The sequence below is a fragment of the Protopterus annectens genome, chromosome 2.part1 (assembly GCF_019279795.1).
Source record: "Protopterus annectens isolate FY-2018-M chromosome 2.part1, PAN1.0, whole genome shotgun sequence".
Taxonomy (NCBI): domain Eukaryota; kingdom Metazoa; phylum Chordata; order Ceratodontiformes; family Protopteridae; genus Protopterus; species Protopterus annectens.
The window spans coordinates 1,336,741,276-1,336,762,428 of record NC_056729.1 but is presented as its reverse complement, the minus strand read 5'-3'; the positions used below and the strand labels follow the sequence as shown (position 1 = coordinate 1,336,762,428).

Sequence of the window (21,153 nt, the reverse complement as noted above, 5' to 3'; positions counted from 1 at the left end):
CCACAGCTCTGGTGATTGACTCAAAGAAGTCAACCAAGTTGAGCAAGCATGATCTACCCTTCACACAACCAAACTGTGTGGGATCCAGAGTTTGGAGATTCCCTATATCCTTGTTTATTAGGTCCATGACGATGCATTCCATAGCTTTGCATATTAGACTCGTCAGGCTAATGGGGCGATAGTTCCCAGGGTCTGTAGTCATTCCTTTGTAGAGAGGGATGACTGTAGCAGTGCACCATTCGGTAGGGACAAAGTCTGAGGTGAGGCTGTGATTGAACAAGGCACACAGGTGAGGTGCCTGTTCACTCTGTAGTTCATGTAGAACACAGCCAGGGGTATTGTCAGGTCCCATAGAAGCTGTATTCTTGGTCTTGGACAGTGCTGTTTTAACCTGTGCAGCAGTAATACTGGGTGCCTGTCAATCTACTGGTATTGTGATTGGTACTTTGTGGGGGGGGGGGTAAAGTTGTAAGGTAAAGAGACAGAATGAAACAAAAAGAACTGAGGGAACAGATTAAACATACTTGCAACATGCTTGCTTCCGGTTCATCTGCACCGGTGCTTGATACTTTTTTGAAAGATATTAAGTCTAAACTTCAAAAGTATGAAGAGGAACTGGTTGCTAGAAAGAAGCGTAAGCTGATTCGAGACTTACGTGATTATGAAAACAATAAGGCGTTCACTTCCAGTATAAATAAGAACAAGTCTCGCGGTCGCGTAAGATTTCAGAAACCGGAAACTGTTTCCCGAGTTCATGACTCTTCCTTTTCAGCATCAGATGGACATTATACATCGTATGAAGATGAATATGAGAATGATGACTATCCAGAGCTGCCCCCAGCACAACAGCCTGTACGACATGCACAGACTTTTCGGGATGAACCTCCCTATGGGGAGGGAGGCAGAAAAGGTGTCAAACGTGTTCGAGATACGCATGGACAATACTCAAGAAACCATTATCAATCAAGAGACTATAAACGAGGTAAAAGAACAAACTATACCTCCAGTTAATAATTATATTATTAATCTTTCAGGATATGTATTTACGGACTTTGAGTATGCAGTGTTAAATCGTGGGTTGAAATTTGTCCCCACGGTAGTTCCACGTCTCTATGAAATTAAATGCGATATATTTAGATTATCTAGAAAGCTACATTTGAAATATTTTTTTAATAATGCTGCTTTTAATAATACTATTGCTGATAACAATTTGGATAATACTACTGATTCGGATGATAGTTATGTTACTTGTAATTCAGAATCTTCCTTGAATGCTTATTAAGGGCAAAAGTGAATTTATGCCTCCCTATTTTTATGAGGAAGTAATACATTTTACTAATGTTTTGAATTATGCATTACAAGAAAATTTTAAGAATTTAAAAAAATGAAAGAGTCTTATGTATACAACCTAACCAAAATGGAATGGCAAGCACTTGTTTCTTTGAGTAAGATGGATGAGATAATCTTTAAACCCTCTGATAAGGGGAATAAATTAGTTATTATGCATTTTTCTCAGTATCTGGGTATGTGTATGGAACATCTAAATGACGCTAATACGTATGAAGTCACAGATTTGCCACAATATGTTTCTGCCCTTAAGGAATACAGTGAACTATTATCTAAGGGTAACAGGTTATGATATTTTACAGATTTGGACATCAGAAATAAATTGAGTATAAAGGATAAGGCCACTATGGCACACTTCTATTGCCTTCCGAAGGTACATAAAGATTTAAATCGACCACCGGGCAGGCCTATTATGGCAGGAAGTGAGTATTTCACACATGCTCTTGGGGTCTTTTTACATCATTATCTTTGTTCAGTAGTTATTACACTTCCATCTTATGTTAGAAATGTGTTTGATTTTTTGCATAAAATTAATGATATTAATTGGAATAATAATGTATATTTTTTCACAATAGATGTAAAAAGTTTATATACAAATATCAGTCATTCTTTTGGTTTAGAGGCAGTACGATTTTTTCTTGGAGTTTCTCCAGCTACAGAATATGTTATAGAATTAATTTATTTCTGTCTTATTAATATATTTTTTAATTTAATAATGTTTTATATAGACAGAAACAGGGTACTGCCATGGGGGCTGCATTTGCCCCCATGTATGCCAATCTTAGTATGGGACTCTTTGAAGTGGAATATATTTATAATAATCTATTTTTTAGACAACATGTTATTAAGTACTTCCGCTATATAGATGATCTGATTTTTATTGCACATGGGGGCTTGGAATTAGTGGAAGATTTTGTTCAATCTTTAAATAATAATAGGTTTCATCTTCAATTTGATGGATTTCAAATGGGTAGAAATATCTCTTTTTTAGATGTAGAATTGAATATTAAAGATGGGGTGAGCTTACAGACTAAGGTATATAAAAAATTTGAGCAAGGTACCAATTATGTACATAGGGATAGTTGCCATCCTGCACATACTCTAGAAGCTCTTCCTTATGGCGAAATGCTCAGCATACTTAGGTTGTGCAACAATATGGAAGATTTATGTAAAGAAACGAAAATAACAGTGGAAATGTTTAATAAAAGAGGATATGAAAAAGGCTTGATGGAATACAGTTGGAAAAAATTATGCTCTTTTATAAATGGGAATAACATTAAATATTTTTCAAATAAAGTTTTATGCAAGGACATTGGTAATCAATCTTTAGAGACTATATATTTTGTCTCTACTTATGGATGGCATAGTTCCAAAATTTCGGAAATAGTGAAATATTTTTGGAACTACTTATATTCTTTGAAAAATGTAACTTCTTGGCTGAAAAGCAAGCTAGCTTTTTCCTATAAAAGAGGTAGAAACATACAGAATTTTATTGTTAAAAGTAAATTTAGTATTCCAGAGGTGAAGGTGGATTTAAATATATCTAGTGTTGGAGCTGTGGGTTGTAACAGATGTAAAGCATGTAAGTTCATAGTACACAAATTTGATTTTATTAATAAGATTCCATTTAATACTAGTAGTATTTTTACATGTAGTACAGAAGCAGTGATATATGCGCTTAAATGTCCATGTGATGTATACTATATTGAACAAACAAAAAGAGCTTTTAAAATCAGATTGCTAGAGCATATTAGGGATATAAAAAATAAGAAACAGGAAAGTTCTATTGCAACTCACTTTGAACATTTTCATAATAGTGATGGTGGGGGGCTACAAGGCACAGTTTTGGAAAAGATTAAAACTTCAAAGTTTAATGAAAATGTTTTAAATAATAGATTGTTGACTAAAGAGTCTTTATTTATTCTGAAATGTAATACATTGTATCCATGTGGTCTCAATGAAGAGCTTAATTGGAAATACTTGATCTGATATTTTAATTGAATAATTGTTTGTATAGAGTATAAGAGGCAAGTCTTTTTGAATGTATTTTACTCCTTGAAGGCTTTGGGATAGAGCTGAGACGTCAGAGTTTTATTGCATCTAATAAATCTGTGGAATACGCTGGCTGGTTGTTTTTTCATTTTGTATGAACCACCTTGCCTTCATCCACAGCTCTGGTGACTGACTCAAAGAAGTCAACCAAGTTGAGCAAGCATGATCTACCCTTCACACAACCAAACTGTGTGGGATCCAGAGTTTGGAGATTCCCTATATCCTTGTTTATTAGGTCCATGATGATGCATTCCATAGCTTTGCATATTAGACTCGTCAGGCTAATGGAGCAATAGTTCCCAGGGTCTGTAGTCATTCCTTTGTAGAGAGGGATGACTGTAGCAGTGCACCATTCAGTAGGGACAAAGTCTGAGGTGAGGCTGTGATTAAACAAGGCACACAGGTGAGGTGCCAGTTCATTCTGTAGTTCATGTAGAACACAGCCAGGGATATTGTCAGGTCCCACAGAAGTTGTATTCTTGGCCTTGGACAGTGCTGTTTTAACCTGTGCAGCAGTAATACTGGGTGCCTGTCAATCTACTGGTATTGTGATTGGTACTTTGTGGGGGGGGGGGGGTAAAGTTGGCACTGAATCTGACGGCCAGTATATTGGCAATATCTGTTGGCTTGGTATAGGAGGTCATAAGCAAAAAACACAAGAGTTCACCACAGAACGCCAAATTTAATGAATGAAGCTTTCGGGTTCTCAACCCTTCATCAGCACATACAATCATTTAATTAATTCCATTTATATAGAGGTATAATTAATGTCACATGATCAGAACCAGCCACTAAAAAATCACACTCATAAAAAATGAACTATTATAATATAAAATATACAAAATTTATACAAAAACTGTAAAAATTACACATAAAAAATTGCTATTAACTACTATTGTGTTATAAATTATCTTGCTGTCGTTTCACCAATATAGGCTTTATACTAGTGGCATTATTAAGACCAGGACTAACATCAGCCTGCAGTCTAATTATCCATTGTAACTCCTTAATCTCTAATAAATTGTTTAAATCACCACCTCTTACTCCCAAATCAACTGTATCAATACACCTAAATTTAAACCTATGTGTTGCATTTTCCATTATGTGCTTATATAAGGCATTTGTTTGAACTTTCCTATTAATTTCTGATTTATGTTCTATGGCCACCTGCAATACATCCAAATTAGTATACCTTGCTACTTGTATGTGTTGTCAAAAATTTTATGTAGGAAAAACAACAAGAAGGCTTAAGGATCGTGTCATAGAACATAAAGGGTTGAGAACCCGAAAGCTTCATTCATTAAATTTGGCGTTCTGTGGTGAACTCTTGTGTTTTTTGCTTATGAACTCTCTGACAGCGTTTTCTCTTGGTATAGGAGGTACCATTGTGCAGTAGCTCACAGCAAATCTGGGTATTGCCATGAGATTCTTTACATAACTACAGAAGGCCTTGTGGTTGTCTTTACTATCTGCTGCAATTCTGTTTCCATAGCTAGCTTTAGAGGATTTGATGAGGGATCTTAACTTTTTCTTGAGGTTGATAAGGGAGTTTTTCCAGTCTTGAGACTTCCCCTTATTCTGCATCAGTTTCCTCATTCTGTTGTAGAGTTTGTTTATGGCAGGGGACCACCAAATTGGCTTCCTTTTTTTGGAGGAGAGCATCTTGGTTCTATTGGGTATGGCGAGATCCATTCATTTGTGTATGTATTCGTACAGTGCATTGGTGTATGCTTCAGCGGTCATGCAACTATTCTCCATTTGCATGGGTGCCGTGAAGTTAGCCACCTCTGTTTTTAGGAGCCCAAAGTTAGCTTTGGAGAAGTTTTTCATGGTGGTTACCTTTGTGGTGGGGGGGAGTGGTTTTCCAAGGTGATTAGTTTGTGGTCGGATTGAACCAGGGAGGAGCTGACTATTGGTATAGAGCAATGGTCACCCATGTTAGTAATGACCAGGTCAAGGATGTTGCTACCTCTAGTGGGGGTAAGAACGAGCTGGTCCAGGGCATTGGAATTAATGAATTTCAGGAAATGTTGGGCAAGTGTATTGGTACATGAGTAGTTTTCCCAGTTAATGGAGGGTTAGTTGAAGTCACCTAGTATGAGAGTGTTAGGTTGGACCATAATATTCTCCAGGGTGCCTTGGAACATGGAGTGTGAGTCTTGGAACATGGCAGGCTATGACTTGGATTGTTGTCTTACCCTGTGTTAGCTGCACCTGAAGTATCTCTACTGTGTTATGTTGGGCTACCAGTCTGGAGGTGTGTGCATCCTTTATGTATATGGAAACGCCACCACCTTTGGAGCTTCAGTCCAAGTTCTGGGGCCAAAAGGTGTGGAAAGAGTTATAGCCTGGTAGTGTAGGGGTGCTCTCTGCCGCCTTGAACCAGGTCTCTGTTACAGCACAAATGTTGATGTTCTCTATTTTAAGGAATGCTTTGAGCAAGTGCATTTTGAGATTTAGACTTCTAGTATTGAGCAGCATGACCCTCAGATACTTCTAGTATTGAGCAGCATGACCCTCAGATACTTCTAGTATTGAGCAGCATGACCCTCAGATACTTCTAGTATTGAGCAGCATGACCCTCAGATACTTCTAGTATTGAGCAGCATGACCCTCAGATTGCATTTGTTTGTAGCTGTTACGGCGGTAATTTGGTCTTTGGAACACCACCTAAAAAGGCACTATAGGGGTGGCAAGAGCCTTGGCCAGTATCCGGAAGCCCAGGGGTGACAGATGCAGGCCATCTCTGGCAAAGCATCGAGGTCTGTCAATCATGTCATCTCAGGCAATCAGATACTGGATCACCTTAGAATGACACCAGAAACTTAGCCAGTTGTTGAAATCTATCATTTTCTGCTTGTACTGTAGTATCATTCTGGGTGATGGTAAGATGCTGCTCAGGACTAGGGTCATACCCGTCTGGGCTACATAATCCGAGAGCTCCTCCATGTCTCTTTTCATGTAGTCCAGGGAGGTACATCTCAGGTCATTCACACCCACATGTACAATGACTGAGTCATATTTATATATACAGGGCATATTAAGCCTGGCACAAGCATTGAGAAGATTGCAGCAGTACAGGGATCTTTTGCTAGCTGGATCATTGCATCCTAAAACAGTAGACAAGTCAAGTAATTTATTTCTATGGGCTGCAATACATTTCAGGATATTTTCATTGCTTGCTTCTTACAATCTGATGTTGATAAACTACTGTCTGCTTATTTATAAGAAGTTTAAGTGTTGTACTATGCCAGATGCAAACAGAATAACTGTTATGCACAAGTTCTTTTGTTTATTTATTTGTTTGTTTATTTATTTACTACAGTTGTTTACCAGTATTGTCCATATCAGCCATGCAAGACCCCTTTTCAGTGGAGACCCAAGGAGAAAAACTCCATAACAAACATGAAACATGTATAAGTACATCATAGTTGAGCATGATAATTAGGCAGAGTGTGTCAAGTAAAATATTCATCCGTTGTTAATTGGGTTAGTCCCATTAGACGTATAAACCTCAAAATGCATTCACTTGAGGCACTCCTTAAAATGAAGAACATCGACATCTGTGCAGTGACAGAGACCTGGTTCAAGGCTCCAGAGAGCACCCCTGCACTACCTGGCTATAATCCATACCACACCTTTCGGCCACCTAACCTTGTCCAAAACACTAAAGGCGGAGGCGTGTCCATATTGATTAAGGATATCCACACCTCCAGAATAGTTCCTCAACATAAAGCATCCGAGATTATCCAAGTACAACTAACTCTGAGCAAGACCGCAATCCAAATTGCAGCTTGCTACAGATCCCCCACCATGCCCCAGGATTCTCACTCCTCATTTCTTGATACACTGGAAAATATTAGGGTACAACCTAACACCCTAATAATGGGCAATTTCAACTACCCCACCATTAACTGGGAAAACTACTCATGTACCAACTCTTTTGCTCAATGTTTTCTGGAATTCATAAATTCCAATGCCTTGGATCAACTTTTTCACACCCCCACCAGGGGCAGCAATTTCCTAGACCTTTTCATTACCAACATGGGCAACCAGTGTTCCACACCAAAGATCAGTTCCTCATTGGTCAGATCCGACCACAAGCTAATCACCCTAGACATCCACATCCCACCCCACCCCCCATTAGGGGAAACCACAGTAAAACATTTCTCCAAAGACAACTTCACGCTTCTTAAGACAGAAGTGACAAACTTCACGACACCCATGCAGATGGACAATAGAGGTATGACTGCTGAATCCTACACAAATGCACTTTATAAGCACTTACACGAGTGCACGGATCATGCAATCCCTAACAGTACCAAGATGCTATCCTCCAAAAAAAGGAAGCCAATCTGGTGGTTCCTTGCCATAAACAAACTCTACAACAGAAGAAAGAAACTGTTGTAAAAAAGAGTAAAATCCCATTTTTGAGGAAATCCCTGGTCAGCCTCAGTAAGAAACTGAGATCCCTCATAAAATCCTCCAAAGCTAGTTGCGAAAACAAAATCACCACTGATTCTAAAGACCATCACAATGCATTCTAAAGCTATGTCAAGAATCTCAATGGCAACACTCAGATCTTCTCGGAGTTACAGCACATTGGCACTAAATATACAGACCCAACTGATATTGCCAACATCCTGGCAGATAGGTTCAGTGCTAACTTTACCCTCCTCTCACCCCCTAAAGGGCCCATCTCTATACCAGAAGAATGCAAAGTTCCCGTAATCACGGCTGCACAGGTAAAAACCATACTCTCCAAAACCAAGAACACAGCATCCATGGGACCTGACAACATCTCAGGCTGCGTTCTACATGAACTACAGAACGAACTGGCACCCCACCTAAGTACCATATTCAATCATAGCCTTACCTCAGGCTTTTTGCCCACAGAATGGTGCACAGCGACGGTCATCCCAGTCCACAAAGGGGGAGCCACCACGGACCCCAGGAACTACCACCCCATTAGCCTGATGAGCCTGGTCTGCAAGGCTATGGAACGTACCATCATGGAATGTATAAACAATGACATTGGAAATCTCCAAACTCTGGACCACACCCATTTCAGATTTGTAAAAGGCAGATCATGTCTTCTAAACCTGATAGACCTCTTTGAAGCAGTCACTAAAGCCCTAGATGAGGGTAAGGTGGTTCACACAGCCTATCTAGATCTCGCCAAGGCTTTCAACACCATCCCCTACTCTGGAATTATAGCTAAACTCACTAAACTAGGTTAAATCCCTATGCCACAAGATGGGTTGCCAACTAGCTCACTGACAGAACCCACACTGTGAAAGTAGCAGACTCCAAATCTGACTTCAGACCAGTAACAAGTGGAGTACCACAGGGTTCAGTCCTGGGTCCTCTCCTGTTTGGTATCTACTTCTTTGAAGTATAGGCTAACACAGAAGGTCTTTGGCTAATGAAGTTTGCAGATGACTGCAAAATTGGAGCCATAAGTCCTGACGATGTGGACAGCCTACAAAAGGGCCTCACTGAGACAAATGCCTGGTGTCAAAGCCATGGCCTCAAGCTCAGCGCCAAAAAGTGCATTGTCATCCCTTTTGGTAAAAACTCTGTAGCCATGAACTACCACATAGGCGGTATTCTACTTAACACCAAAACTGTGATAAGAGACCTTGGGACACAGATGGACAGTAGTCACTCCTTTGATAATCACATTGCCACAGTAATCAGGAAATCTTTCTACATGGCACACCTCATCACAAAAGGTTTCTCATCCAGGAAAAAAGAGGCCATTGTTCCCCTCTACTCATCACTCATTAGACCCATTATAGAATACAGTGCCCCTTTTGGTATGTACCTCACAAGACATCTACAACAACTGGAAAGGCCACAAAAATACCTCACAAAGAGGATTACTGGCCTCAAACAGATGCCCTACACAGACCATCTCAAAAAACTTCAGATTTACTCCATTGCATATCACCTACTCAGAGGTGATCTCTGCCTAACATAGAAAGCTATGTCAAACCCAGAGCTGTTGGACATGCTACACTTAAAGAAATCCCAATCCCTCCAAGCTACATGCTCTAGGGACCTAAACCTTGTCACAACAATAAAGAGAACATGCTGGAGGGATAGATTCCTGTCCCAGAGACTTCCCATACTCTGGAACAAACTACTTATCTATATAAAACAGAGCTCCTCATTAGCACTCTTCAAGAACAATCTTGATGACTGGATGGAAGATAAGAAATTCACCCCGGGGATCACTTCTGTGGCTCTGCTCGACAGGGGCACAGGAAAATAATTTTCTTGGGTGGCAAAAGCCAGGGTACCTTTTTGGCTAGGCTTATATAGGCCCTATGGCCAATAGCCTAGTACCTAGCTATGAACCTATTAGGCTAGTGGACTCTTCTGAAAAGACCCATGGTGGAATTTATACTATTAGGGGAAATGTGGCCAATAAGCATAACAATCCCAATTAACTTTAGACAGCCTGTAAACTGTCTGCCAGGCTTCTATATTATTTGTAAGTAGTTTGGATCACTATCACCTACAGTGTCCCACATTTCAGCTCTGCCGTCCTTCACTTGTATTGTCATGAAACTGAAATTTCAGGAGCTTTCATTTAAAGCCCTGCATAATGAAACCATCGATAAGATCCTGATGTTGAAAGTCCAGGAGATGGAAGCGAGTTTACAGATGAGACAGACATGCTCTTACCTTACAAGAAAGGATAACCCTGGAGTCAGCATAAAAGACGTCAGCAAGTAAAAGTTAATGCCATGCACTAGCTTATGCTTATGTTTATTCTTGATTCATTGCCTACCTTAACAGACATTGTGACCTACCGCATTTATTCCAGAAAGCTGTTGACCCATGTTCATTGCTATCACTGAAATAATCTGCCACCTTAGAAATTTGAATTGACAAAGGTTGAGAATAGATATCTGTCCTTCTGCTTTCTCTGCTTCATCTTCTGCTTTTATCTCTCTAATTTCATTATCGACATCATCCCAGCCTCTCAACTTTTTTAAAGCTGCAAAGAAAAATGGTAAATTAGCACATTTCTGTATTTTGCTTTACATATTGAAACTCTGGTGTTTATTGTACTTAGATATTTAGTACTTTCATGTTTTATTTAACCCACAGTTTTAATAATAGTAACAACAAAAGATCTGTGTCAAATTCAGTCTTACTACGAGTTTTTTTCTAGTATTTTCTCAGTCCTATAATCATAGCCCGATCTCTTATAGAGTAAGAAATACTGTATATATTGTGCTGTTCACTAATTCTGGATATTAACCTGAATGCTGGTTGAAATTAGTAGATAGGAAGAAAGGAAGATTTCACCAAAGAAAGTGCTTCCAGGTAGAGATGTTAATTCTGCTGACACAGAAATATAGAAACATAAGTTCTGATATAATTTAAGAATCATTTGTTGTCTACACTTCTCCGCTGGCCATTTTCATTTCTCCTACTCATTATATTATTTTTTCCCCATTACATTAATGAACTCTCATAGATCTCTATATCTTCTGGAATTATGCCACATCCTCCTTGCAAAAGCTGTTTGAATCATGCACCACCCTTTCTTTGAAATAATACCTTACTCATATTTCCAGTGCTAATTCTTCGCATCTTCATATTCTGCTCTCACACAGTGATTTCTTTGTTAATTTATAAATGTGTTAATCAAGCTGGTGGTCTGGACCAACAGACTCTCTTTGGCTATGACACAAGCCATTAGTAATATAGGTAAATCTAAATAGAGGCATGCACTATATCAAAAAACTGCAGTAAACTGACAGTTTACAAGGAAACAGAAACATTATAACAAAGTACCAACGCATTCTTCTATACATTGTAGTTTGAATGTTAAAAAGAAATAATTTTATTAATTTTCTAACTAAAAATTAAAGTTATTCATACAAAGTAAAAAGTATGCATTAATGTAATAGTCACAGAAATGTCAGACAGGGAACAAGGCTAAAATTCAGAAAAAGACATAGAAAATGCATACACAAGAATCACTCACAGCACCATATAAAGACAGCAGGAGAGACATGTTAACATGTTAAATGCACCAAGCTTGCTGCTGTTGCACACTACATATGCAAATAAGCATGGTTAACAGTACTACTGCATATAAGTGATAGTTGTACTGTGTATCAGAGTGGTCATCTGAGTTTGTAGAATAATGCCATTGCAGGGGTCTGATTACCAGTTAGACACCGTTTGTTCTTGTGCATTAGTGCTTTTAACACAGTTGGGTTTTACAGCACAAAAACTCATGGAAAAAATGTGAAGCCTTGTGGAAAACATTTTGCTGAAACTGAACGACATCTCTGAGAAAGCTCAACGACCTGAAAAAATAGGCTGAAATTGGGGATGAACTTGCCATTATGGTAGGTAAAAAGGTATACTGTCTAGGTGAATGGTACTATTTTAAGTGAGAGACTGAACTAAATGGAATTACCTGTTGCACTGCTTACAAGATAAAACCACGGACAGACTAGAACATACGTAATTACTATTTTCTATTTCCATTTTATTTGACTGAAAATTGTACTATTTTACACTGCGATGTACATAGGCAAACGATTATGAAAAATGCTTTGCTCATATCCAGACTGTTATATGTTTGTGAAAAGGATGTGAAGAAGCTCACCTTGAGAATCTTCTCGGCAATTGTGATCTCAGAGTTATTATATAGGTTCATAGGTTCATAGGTTCATACTAGGCTATCTGCCCTAGGGCATTTATAAGCCTAGCCAGAATGTGTGTGGCTTTCACCACCCCTTAGGATGAGAATACTATACCCATTAGTTTACTGTGCCTCTGTCCAGCAGTGACACAGAGATGATTCCTGGGGTAAACCTACGATCTCCCATCCATTCGTCAAGATTTCTCTTGAACAGAGTCAGTGAGGGGCTCTGCCTCACATGGACTGGGATTCTGTTCCATAGTGTAGGGAGTCTCTGGGTGATAAATCTGTCCCTCCAGCACGTCCTATTTATATCCGTGTTGAGGTTTAAGCCTCTTGCTCTCGTGGCTCTGGTGGATTTGGATTTTTTGAGGTGTAGCATGTCCATTAATTCCGGGTTGGACATGGCCTTGTATGTCAGGCACAGATCACCTCTGAGCAGATGGTATGCGACTGAATAGAGCTGGAGTTTCTTCAGTCGGGCAGTGTATGACATATGTTTGAGCCCCTTTATCCTTTTGGTGAGGAACTTTTGGGGTCTTTCCAACTGCTGCAGGTGTCGGGTAAGGTACATTCCGAATGGGGCATTGTACTCAATCATTGGTCTGATAAGTGAAGAGTACAGAGGTACAATGACCTCTCCTGATCTGGATGTGAATCCCTTCATGATCAGGTGGGCAATGTAGATGGTCTTCCTAACCACTTTGGCAATGTGAGTGTCAAAAGATAGGTTACTGTCAACTTGGGTCCCCAGGTCCCTGATAACGTCTTCCGGGTTTAATGGATTACCACCTATGTGGTAATTAGGGGTTACCTTGTTTTTCCCAAAGGGTATGACTATACATTTTTTGGCATTTAGCTTAAGGCCATGGCTCTGGCACCAGTTATCCATTTCTATGAGACCTCTCTGGAGGATGTCTGTGTCTGATGGAGTGTCAATTATGTTGCCCAGTTTGCAGTCAGCTGCAAATTTTGTCAGCCACAATCCCCCTATGTTTGCCTGCACTTCAGAAAATAAATGCCGAACAAGAGGGAGCCCAGGACTGAGCCCTGTGGGACACCGCTCATGACCGGCTTAGAGTCTGACATGGCACCAGCAACTCTAACCCTGTCGGTTCTATCCTTGAGCCAGTTTGCAACCCATCTTGTGACATATGAGTTTACATCTAAGCTGGTGAGCTTTTCTATGATGCCCGAGTGAGGTATTGTGTCGAACGCTTTTGCTAGGTCAAGGTAGGCTGTGTGAACTGCCTTACCCTCATCAATGGCCTTAGTGACTGTTTCGAAAAAGTCGACCAAGTTCAAGAGGCAGGATCTGCCCTTGACAAAGCCAAATTGGGTAGGATCCAGTGTCTGTAGGTCCCCAGTGTCTTTATTTATGAGTTCCATTATGATCCTCTCCATAGCTTTGCAGACAAGGCTCGTCAAGCTTATGGGGTGGTAATTTCCAGGGTCCGTAGAAGCACTGCCTTTGTGGAGTGGGACCACAGTTGCCGTACGCCATTCTTTGGGCACGTATCCTGTAGTAAGGCTAAGATTAAACAGCAGCCTTATGTGTGGGTTTAGTTCCTCATTGAGTTGTGTAGCACACAGCTGGGGACACCGTCCGGTCCCATTGATGCTGTGTTTTTTGCTTTAGAGAGAGCAGCTCTCACCTGGGCATCTGAGATGTTTGGGAGGCTAGACTCTGGTGGGATAGATATTTCTCCTTTTGGGGAGGAGGGAGAAATTTGCACTGAACCTGTCTGCCAGTATGTTGGCAATGTCTGTGGGTTCAGTGATTTTTGTATCATTTTGGACTAATTCTGAGCATATCTGGGAGTTTCCACCCAGGTTTCTAACATAGCTAAAGAAGGCCTTATGATTGTCTTTTGTGTCATTAGCGATTTTTCTCTCAAAGTTGGCCTTGGATGATTTTATGAGTGATCATAGTTTTTGCTAGTAGTGATCAGAGATGCCTTCCCTTTTAGGGATTTTGCTCTGTCATGTAGTAGCTTTCTCCTCTTGTTGTAGAGTTTGTTTATGGCTGGGGTCCACCAGACTGGGCGCCTGCCTTTGGTGGAAAGGGTCTTGATTTTATTAGGGATTGCTTGATCCATACATTCCTGGAGGTGCTCGTAGAAGGCATTTGTAAGGGTTTCAGCAGCGTGGGTTGTGGTTTCCACTGGCTCGGGGGCTTGAAGGATACCACTCCAGTCTTAAGAAGTGTGAAGTTTGCTTTTGAGAAGTTCTTCACTGTGGTCTTTTGCTGGGGTTGGGCGGGATGTGGATCTCCAGTGAGATTAATTTATGGTCTGATCTCACCAATGAGGGATATACTTCCGGTGTGGAGCATTTTGTCCCCATGTTTGTGATGATCAGGTCTAGTATATTTTCTCCTCTTGTGGGAATGGTGACTAGTTGTTCCATAGCATTTGAGTTTATGAACTCCAGGAACCTTTGGGCTAGGGTGTTGGGGCTTGAGTAATGTTCCCAGTCTATATTTGGGTAGTTGAAGTCACCCAATATGATGGTGTTTGGAGAGACATTCATACTCTCCAGTGTCTTCAGGAAGGCTGTGTGGGTTTCCTGAGTTTGAGAGGGTGGTCTGTAGCATGCTACAAACTGTAGGGCAGTTTTACCTATGGTTAATTGCACCTGGATGGTCTCCGATGCTTCGTGCATTGCCACTAACCTGGAGGTGTGGGTATCCTTTATGAATATGGATACTCCCCCTCCTTTTGTGGTTCAGTCCGGATTTTGGGGCCAGAACGCATGATATGAGGTATAACCTGATAGTGCTGGGGTGCTCTCAGGAGCCTTGAACCAGGTTTCAGTCACAGCACAGACATCGATGTTCTCCATACTGAAGAGGGCTTCGAGGGCGTGCATCTTGAGGTTTAGACTTCTGGCATTGAGCAGTATTACCCTTAGTTTTTCTCCATTTATGTTTTCTAGGGTGGTAGGTTTATCATTTGAGCCTTGCCTAAAAAAGGCACTATGGGGGGTGGCAAGAGCCTTTGCCAATATCCGGAAGCCCAGGGGTGACAGGTGCAAGCCATCCCTTGCGAAACAGCGTGGCTTGTCAAGCATGTCATCCCAGGCAGACAGACATTAGATCCCCTTAGAATGACACCAGTAATTAAGCCAATTATTAAAGCTGATCATTTTGTCTCTGTATTGTGGCATCATTCTTGGTGAGGGTAGGATACTGCTCAGGGTCAGGGTCATACCGGCCTGGGCTACATAATCTGAGAGCTCCTCTATGTCTCTTTTCATGTAGTCCAGGGAGGTACATCTCAGGTCGTTCACACCGGCATGGACAATGACTGAGTCATACTTGTACTTGCTGTGGAGTGACCTGAGTGCTTGTGTTATGTGGCGGATTCTACCGCCTGACAGGCAGCTTACTGTGATCTTTTCCTTGTTCAGTCTGGTGAGTGGGATGTCAGTGTGTCTGACTATGGAGTCACCTATAACAAGTGTGTCTGGCATTGTGTTTGGCCTTAAGAGCTGTGACTGTTTAGCACACTGACTTTGAGAACTATGTGTTGCATGTCTTATGTCTTGAGGTGGCAGTTGCTTGGGTGTCTGCTTTGGAGGCCTCTGTAGTTTTGGTAGATTTTTGATCAGTACCTCCGAGTATGTCTTTGTGTGTTTATGTGTTTGTTTTGCAGTTGTGATAGTTCTATGTGAAACTGGGTTTGTGGTGTGCGTGGTTTCCTTCTCCTCCTGTCTGGTCTTGCCAGTCCTGAGTTGAGAGAGCTCAGCCTCCAGTTTGGCTATATAGTTGCATCTCTCACATGTATTTGTGTTTTGTGGGAGAAGGAGTGGGTTGTCTGTGTACATGAGGCAATTGTAACATTGCCTCAAGATGCCCAGATTCACCAGCTGAACAGGAGAGGACGCTAGCAACTGACCCTTCGACATGCTAGAAAAAGTGAAAAAGTTTGCTGTGTAACTGAGTCAGAAGGGACCTATAGGGAAATGGGTACTCAAGGGGATTCTAGGCTAATGTAGTACTTTGTTTAGTATATAAGTACTTTACCCATATAAAAATGGTTTAGGAGCAAGTGCTGAGCTTTTGAGATAGAGAGTAGACTGTTTAGATTGCAAGTAGAGAAGTTCTAAGGGAAAAATTGAAGAGCAGACTTTACGGTGCCAGAAATAGTTTAACCTTGTTTAACCGGCGCTGCCCGATGGTGCTCTATGGGCAACTCCGCGCTAAATCACACAAAAGCACGCTAAAGCGGGCTTTATTACAGGGGGCTGAAAAGAGCTAGGAATTGACCCAAAATGGCCAATAGACTACAAGTTTCTGGCTGGAACCACTCCTCTACGGACAAATAGGCTGCTCGGTGCTCCCCACTCCCACTGGTGAACAAAGACGCTTCCTTTTATCCAAATAAGGATATGGAATAGCACAGGAACCAAGACAAAGCCCAGAGATCAGCAAACTCTGAAGACTGGACTATTCTAGTTCAGTAAGGTGGGAAAACAAGATTTTTTTTTTGTTTTTGTCTTTTTTGCAGAAAACAGAGGAAAACCAGACAGTAAATGCTATAAATGCTTTTAAACGGCTAGCACACTTGAGTTTGTTAGCCTACAGGTAAAATTAAGCAACAAATAACTTTTTTAAAAGTGCAAAACAGTTAATCAACACAAACACAGTTTAAATAAAATGCAGAGCTGTATAAACAGGCGAAAATGCAGTCGCTAAGCAGTAAATAATCAAAAAGCCAGAAAAAAATACTTAAATCAGGAAAAAGTCACTCTTTTGCTCTCTGCTGCCTGTAGAACTCTGCAGGACACCACGAGGAGTGGTGCTGAGTTGAATACAAGCTAAAAGCTGCTAAAGCGGGCCTTATTACAGGGGGCTGAAAAGAGCTAGGAATTGACCCAAAATGGCCAATGGACTACAAGTTTCTGGCTGGAACCACTCCTCTAGGGACAAATAGGCTGCTCAGTGCTCCCCACTCCCACTGGTGAACAAAGACGCTTCCTTTTATCCAAATAAGGATATGGAATAGCACAGGAACCAAGACAAAGCCCAGAGATCAGCAAACTCTGAAGACTGGACTATTCTAGTTCAGTATGGCGGGAAAACAAGATTTTTTTTTTTTGTTTGTTTGTTTTTCTTTTTTGCAGAAAACAGAGGAAAAATAGACAGTAAATGCTTTTAAACAGCTAGCGCACTTGAGTGTGTTAGCCTACAGGTAAAATTAAGCAACAAATAACTTTTTAAAAGTGCAAAGCAGTTAATCAAAACAAAAGCAGTTTAAATAGAATGCAGAGCTGTATAAACAGGCGAAAATGCAGTCGCTAAGCAGTAAATAATCAAAAAGCCAGGAAAAAATACTTAAATCAGACAAAGCCCAGAGATCAGCAAACTCTGAAGACTAGAGGGCAGTAGGTACAGTGATCTCAGAGTTAGTACCTATAAATAGCAGGGATGTTGGGGTACAGTGATCTTAGAGTTAGTACATATAAGTAGCAGGGGTGAGGAGGTACAGTGATCTCAGAGTTACTACATATAAGTAGCAGGGGTGAGGAGGTACAGTGATCTCAGAGTTACTACATATAAGTAGCAGGGGTGTGGAGAGATAGTGATCTCAGAATTAGTACCTATACATAGCACAGATATTGGGGTACAGTGATCTCTGAGTTAATACATATACATAGCAGGGGTGATGAGGTACAGTGATCTCAGAGTTAGTACATACAAGTAGCAGGGGTTTGCAGATACAGTGATCTTAGAGTTAGTACTTATAAACAGCAGGGGTGTGAGAGTACAGTGATCTCAGAGTTAGAACCTATAAATAGCAGGGGTGTGGGGATACAGTGATCTCAGAGTTAGTACATATACGTAGCAGGGGTGAGGAGGTACAGTGATCTCAGAGTTAGTACATATAAGCAGCAGGGGTGTGGGGGTACAGTGATCTCAGAGTTAGTACATATAAATAGCAAAGGTGTTGGGGTACAGTGATCTCAGAGTTAGTACATATAAGCAGCAGGGGTGTGGAGAGACAGTGATCTCAGAATTAGTACCTATAAATAGCACAGGTATTTGGGTACAGTGATCGCTGAGTTAATACATATACGTAGCAGGGGTGATGAGGTACAGTGGTCTCAGAGTTAGTACATATAAGTAGCAGGGGTTTGGAGATACAGTGATCTCAGAGTTAGTACATATAAGTAGCAGGGGTGTGGGGGTACAGTGATTTCGGAGTTAGTACATATAAGTAGCAGGGGTGTGGGGGTACAGTGATCTCAGAGTTAGTACATATAAGTAGCAGGGGTGTGGGGGTACAATGATCTCAGAGCTAGAACATATAAACAGCAGGGGTGTTGGGGTACAGTGAACTCAGAGTTAGTACATATAAGTAACACGGGTGTTGGGGTGCAGTGATCTCAGAGTTAGTACATATAAGTGGCAGGGGTGTGGGGGTACAGTGATCTCAGAGTTAGTACCTACAAATAGCAGGGGTGTGGGAATACAGTGATCTCAGAGTTAGTACATATAAGCAGCAGTGGTGTGGGGGTACAGTGATCTCAGAGTTAGGACATATAAGTAGCAGGGGTGTGGGGGTACAGTGATCTCAGAGTTAATACATATAAGTAGCAGGGGTGTGGGGGGTACAGTGATCTTGGAGTTAATACATATAAGTAGCAGGGTGTGGGGATACAGTGATCTCAAAATTAGTACATATAAGTAGCAGGGGTGTGGGAATACAGTGATCTCAGAGTTTGTACATATAAGTAGCAGGGGTGTGGGGTTACAGTGATCTTAGAGTTTGTACATATAAGTAACAGGGGTGTGGGGGGTACAGTGATCTCAGAGTTTGTACATGTAAGTAGCAGGGGTGTGGGGGTACAATGATCTCAGAGTTTGTACATATAAGTAGCAGGGGTGTGGGGGTACATTGATCTCAGAGTTTGTACATATAAGTAGCAGGGGTGTGGGGGTACATTGATCTCAGAGTTTGTACATATAAGTAGCAGGGGTGTGGGGGTACAGTGATCTCAGAGTTTGTACATATAAGTAGCAGGGGTGTGGCGGTACAGTGATCTCAGAGTTTGTACATATAAGTAGTAGGGGTGATGAGATACAGTGAGCTCAGAGTTAGTATGTATAAATAGCAGGGGTGTAGGGTCATTAACTGTGTACAGCAAGTTTTAGAATTTACAGTCTCTTATTGGAATCCCAGGTTATTTTTGAAGTATCTGGACTTGCAACATTAGGTTGATTGATAAAATGCAAAAGCATTGACACTGAAGTGATTGAATGAAAAAGTAACAACACTGCAAAAAAAAAAATGACCACAAAAGGAAACAGATGATTTTCTTTTGTGACTTTATCACCAAAACTTCACTTTACATTTAGATATATATGGAAAGCATTTTTTTTTCAAAAGTAATGTGCAGGGTTACATCACCACACACACAGCACACTAGATCTGGCCTCCTACTCAATCTTCATACAAGTACAGAATTATAGAATCATAGAATATACAAGGCAACAGGCCAGGAGGCCAATAACACTTTGCCAGTACTCACCTTAGGCCTTACCTCCCTTTTCTTGGAGGGGTGAATTTAAAAATGACCATCCAGTTATAGCGAAGATAATGAACTGCACTGCTTAAGTTGTATAGAAAGCTTGTTTCAAGGAAGAGGTAGGTACCATGAGGTAAATCTGTCTATCTCCTCCTTGTTTTGTTTATTTGCTGAAGCTGATTTAGGTCTCTGGGTCTCTGGTCCTACTATTTGTAGGACTCTTTCATTTATGAAAGGATAAGAGGTCTTGTACTACTGAATCCCTTATGGCCTGATAAGCAAGGCACATTTCAGCCCTAAGGAGTTTACAGGATACTGAGTACAGGGATAGAGCTTCCAGTCTCTCCCGGTAGCTCAGGCTTTTGAAGTCCTTAATATTTTCAGTTAGGAATCTTTGTGGTTGTTCTAGTTGTTTTATGTGTCTGGTGAGATAAATCTCTAAGGAACCACTGCATTCTATGATAGACCTAAACATGGAAATAAAAGGTGATAAGGACTTCCTTTGTTTATTTATTTATTTTACATTTGTTTACCGGGATAGTCCGACTGGATACATGTCCATTTTCAGCAGAGGCCCGTGGAGAAAAGCTCCAAAAAGACATTCAACAAACTGTTACATTTTTACAGTTTAAAACACACAATAAAACACAAGTAAAAGGGTTTTTACACATACGTAAACAAACACAAAAACAGATACACAAACAAATTATTACATTTTTACTCAGATGGAAAATTCTATACAGTATTTTTAAAAATGATAGGGTATTGAATGCCTAGTAGGCTAACCTGGTAGTAGATCCAAGGAGATCATAGGATTTATAAGTTAAGAAACAGTAAAGTGTAGGCAGAAGTCCTCCATGTGCACACGAGTGGTGGTTAGAATTAGTCTGGGTTAGGACAAGGACATAGCCATCGGTTTTTAAAGTACTGAATCAGACATTTCTTGAACAGAGGTAGAGAGAGTACAGAAATAAGATTAGCAGGAAGAGAATTCCAAGTTTTGTCAAACAGAGTTAGCAAACAGAGATTTACTGGCTGTGTTGTTGGATTTGATAGTTTGAACTTTTAGTCTTTCAGATGAACGAAGTGTGCTAAGGTTACTGTAGGAGTGATGAGGTTTTTAAGTATGGGTGTATTATTTGGTTGGTACAGGATCTTGTGTACAACAATTAGTTGGTTAGGCAGTTGAAGCCATCCTAGTAGATTTAGGTTATGACCAGACCAGGAGGTAGTAAGGGTCTGTGTATACTGCGTGAGTGCACTGGAGATAAACGTAGGTTCTTTCTTATTTTCTGTTAGGTTCCTCTCCTCCTTTTTATAACAATTTGTCGAAAGAGTTGTGCTTGATACATTTTATAGTTTTGTGGCTATGAGAGTAAATTTCACTTTTATGCCCTGGTAAGACATTTAGCGTTCAAGAGCTCAAATGTAAAGCATTAAGCTTTCTTGAGCAGTTTTCCACTGAGGTACTCTTTAATGGGTAGTAAGGGACTTAGTAAGCCAAATCAGGTAATAAAGGTTTTCTAAGATATTGATTTTTCAAG

The 21,153-nt window shown here is 40.6% G+C and overlaps 1 protein-coding gene across 1 annotated transcript in view; it reads right to left on the bottom strand.

The window, feature by feature from the left end:
* SLC2A5 (solute carrier family 2 member 5) overlaps positions 1 to 21,153 on the bottom strand; it is a 208,985-nt gene that overhangs the window by 168,993 nt on the left and 18,839 nt on the right. Inside the window, exon 3 of the mRNA XM_044062800.1 lies at positions 10,221 to 10,408. Coding sequence (XP_043918735.1) covers positions 10,221 to 10,408 — 188 coding nt within the window. The remainder of the gene's footprint in view (positions 1 to 10,220; positions 10,409 to 21,153) is intronic.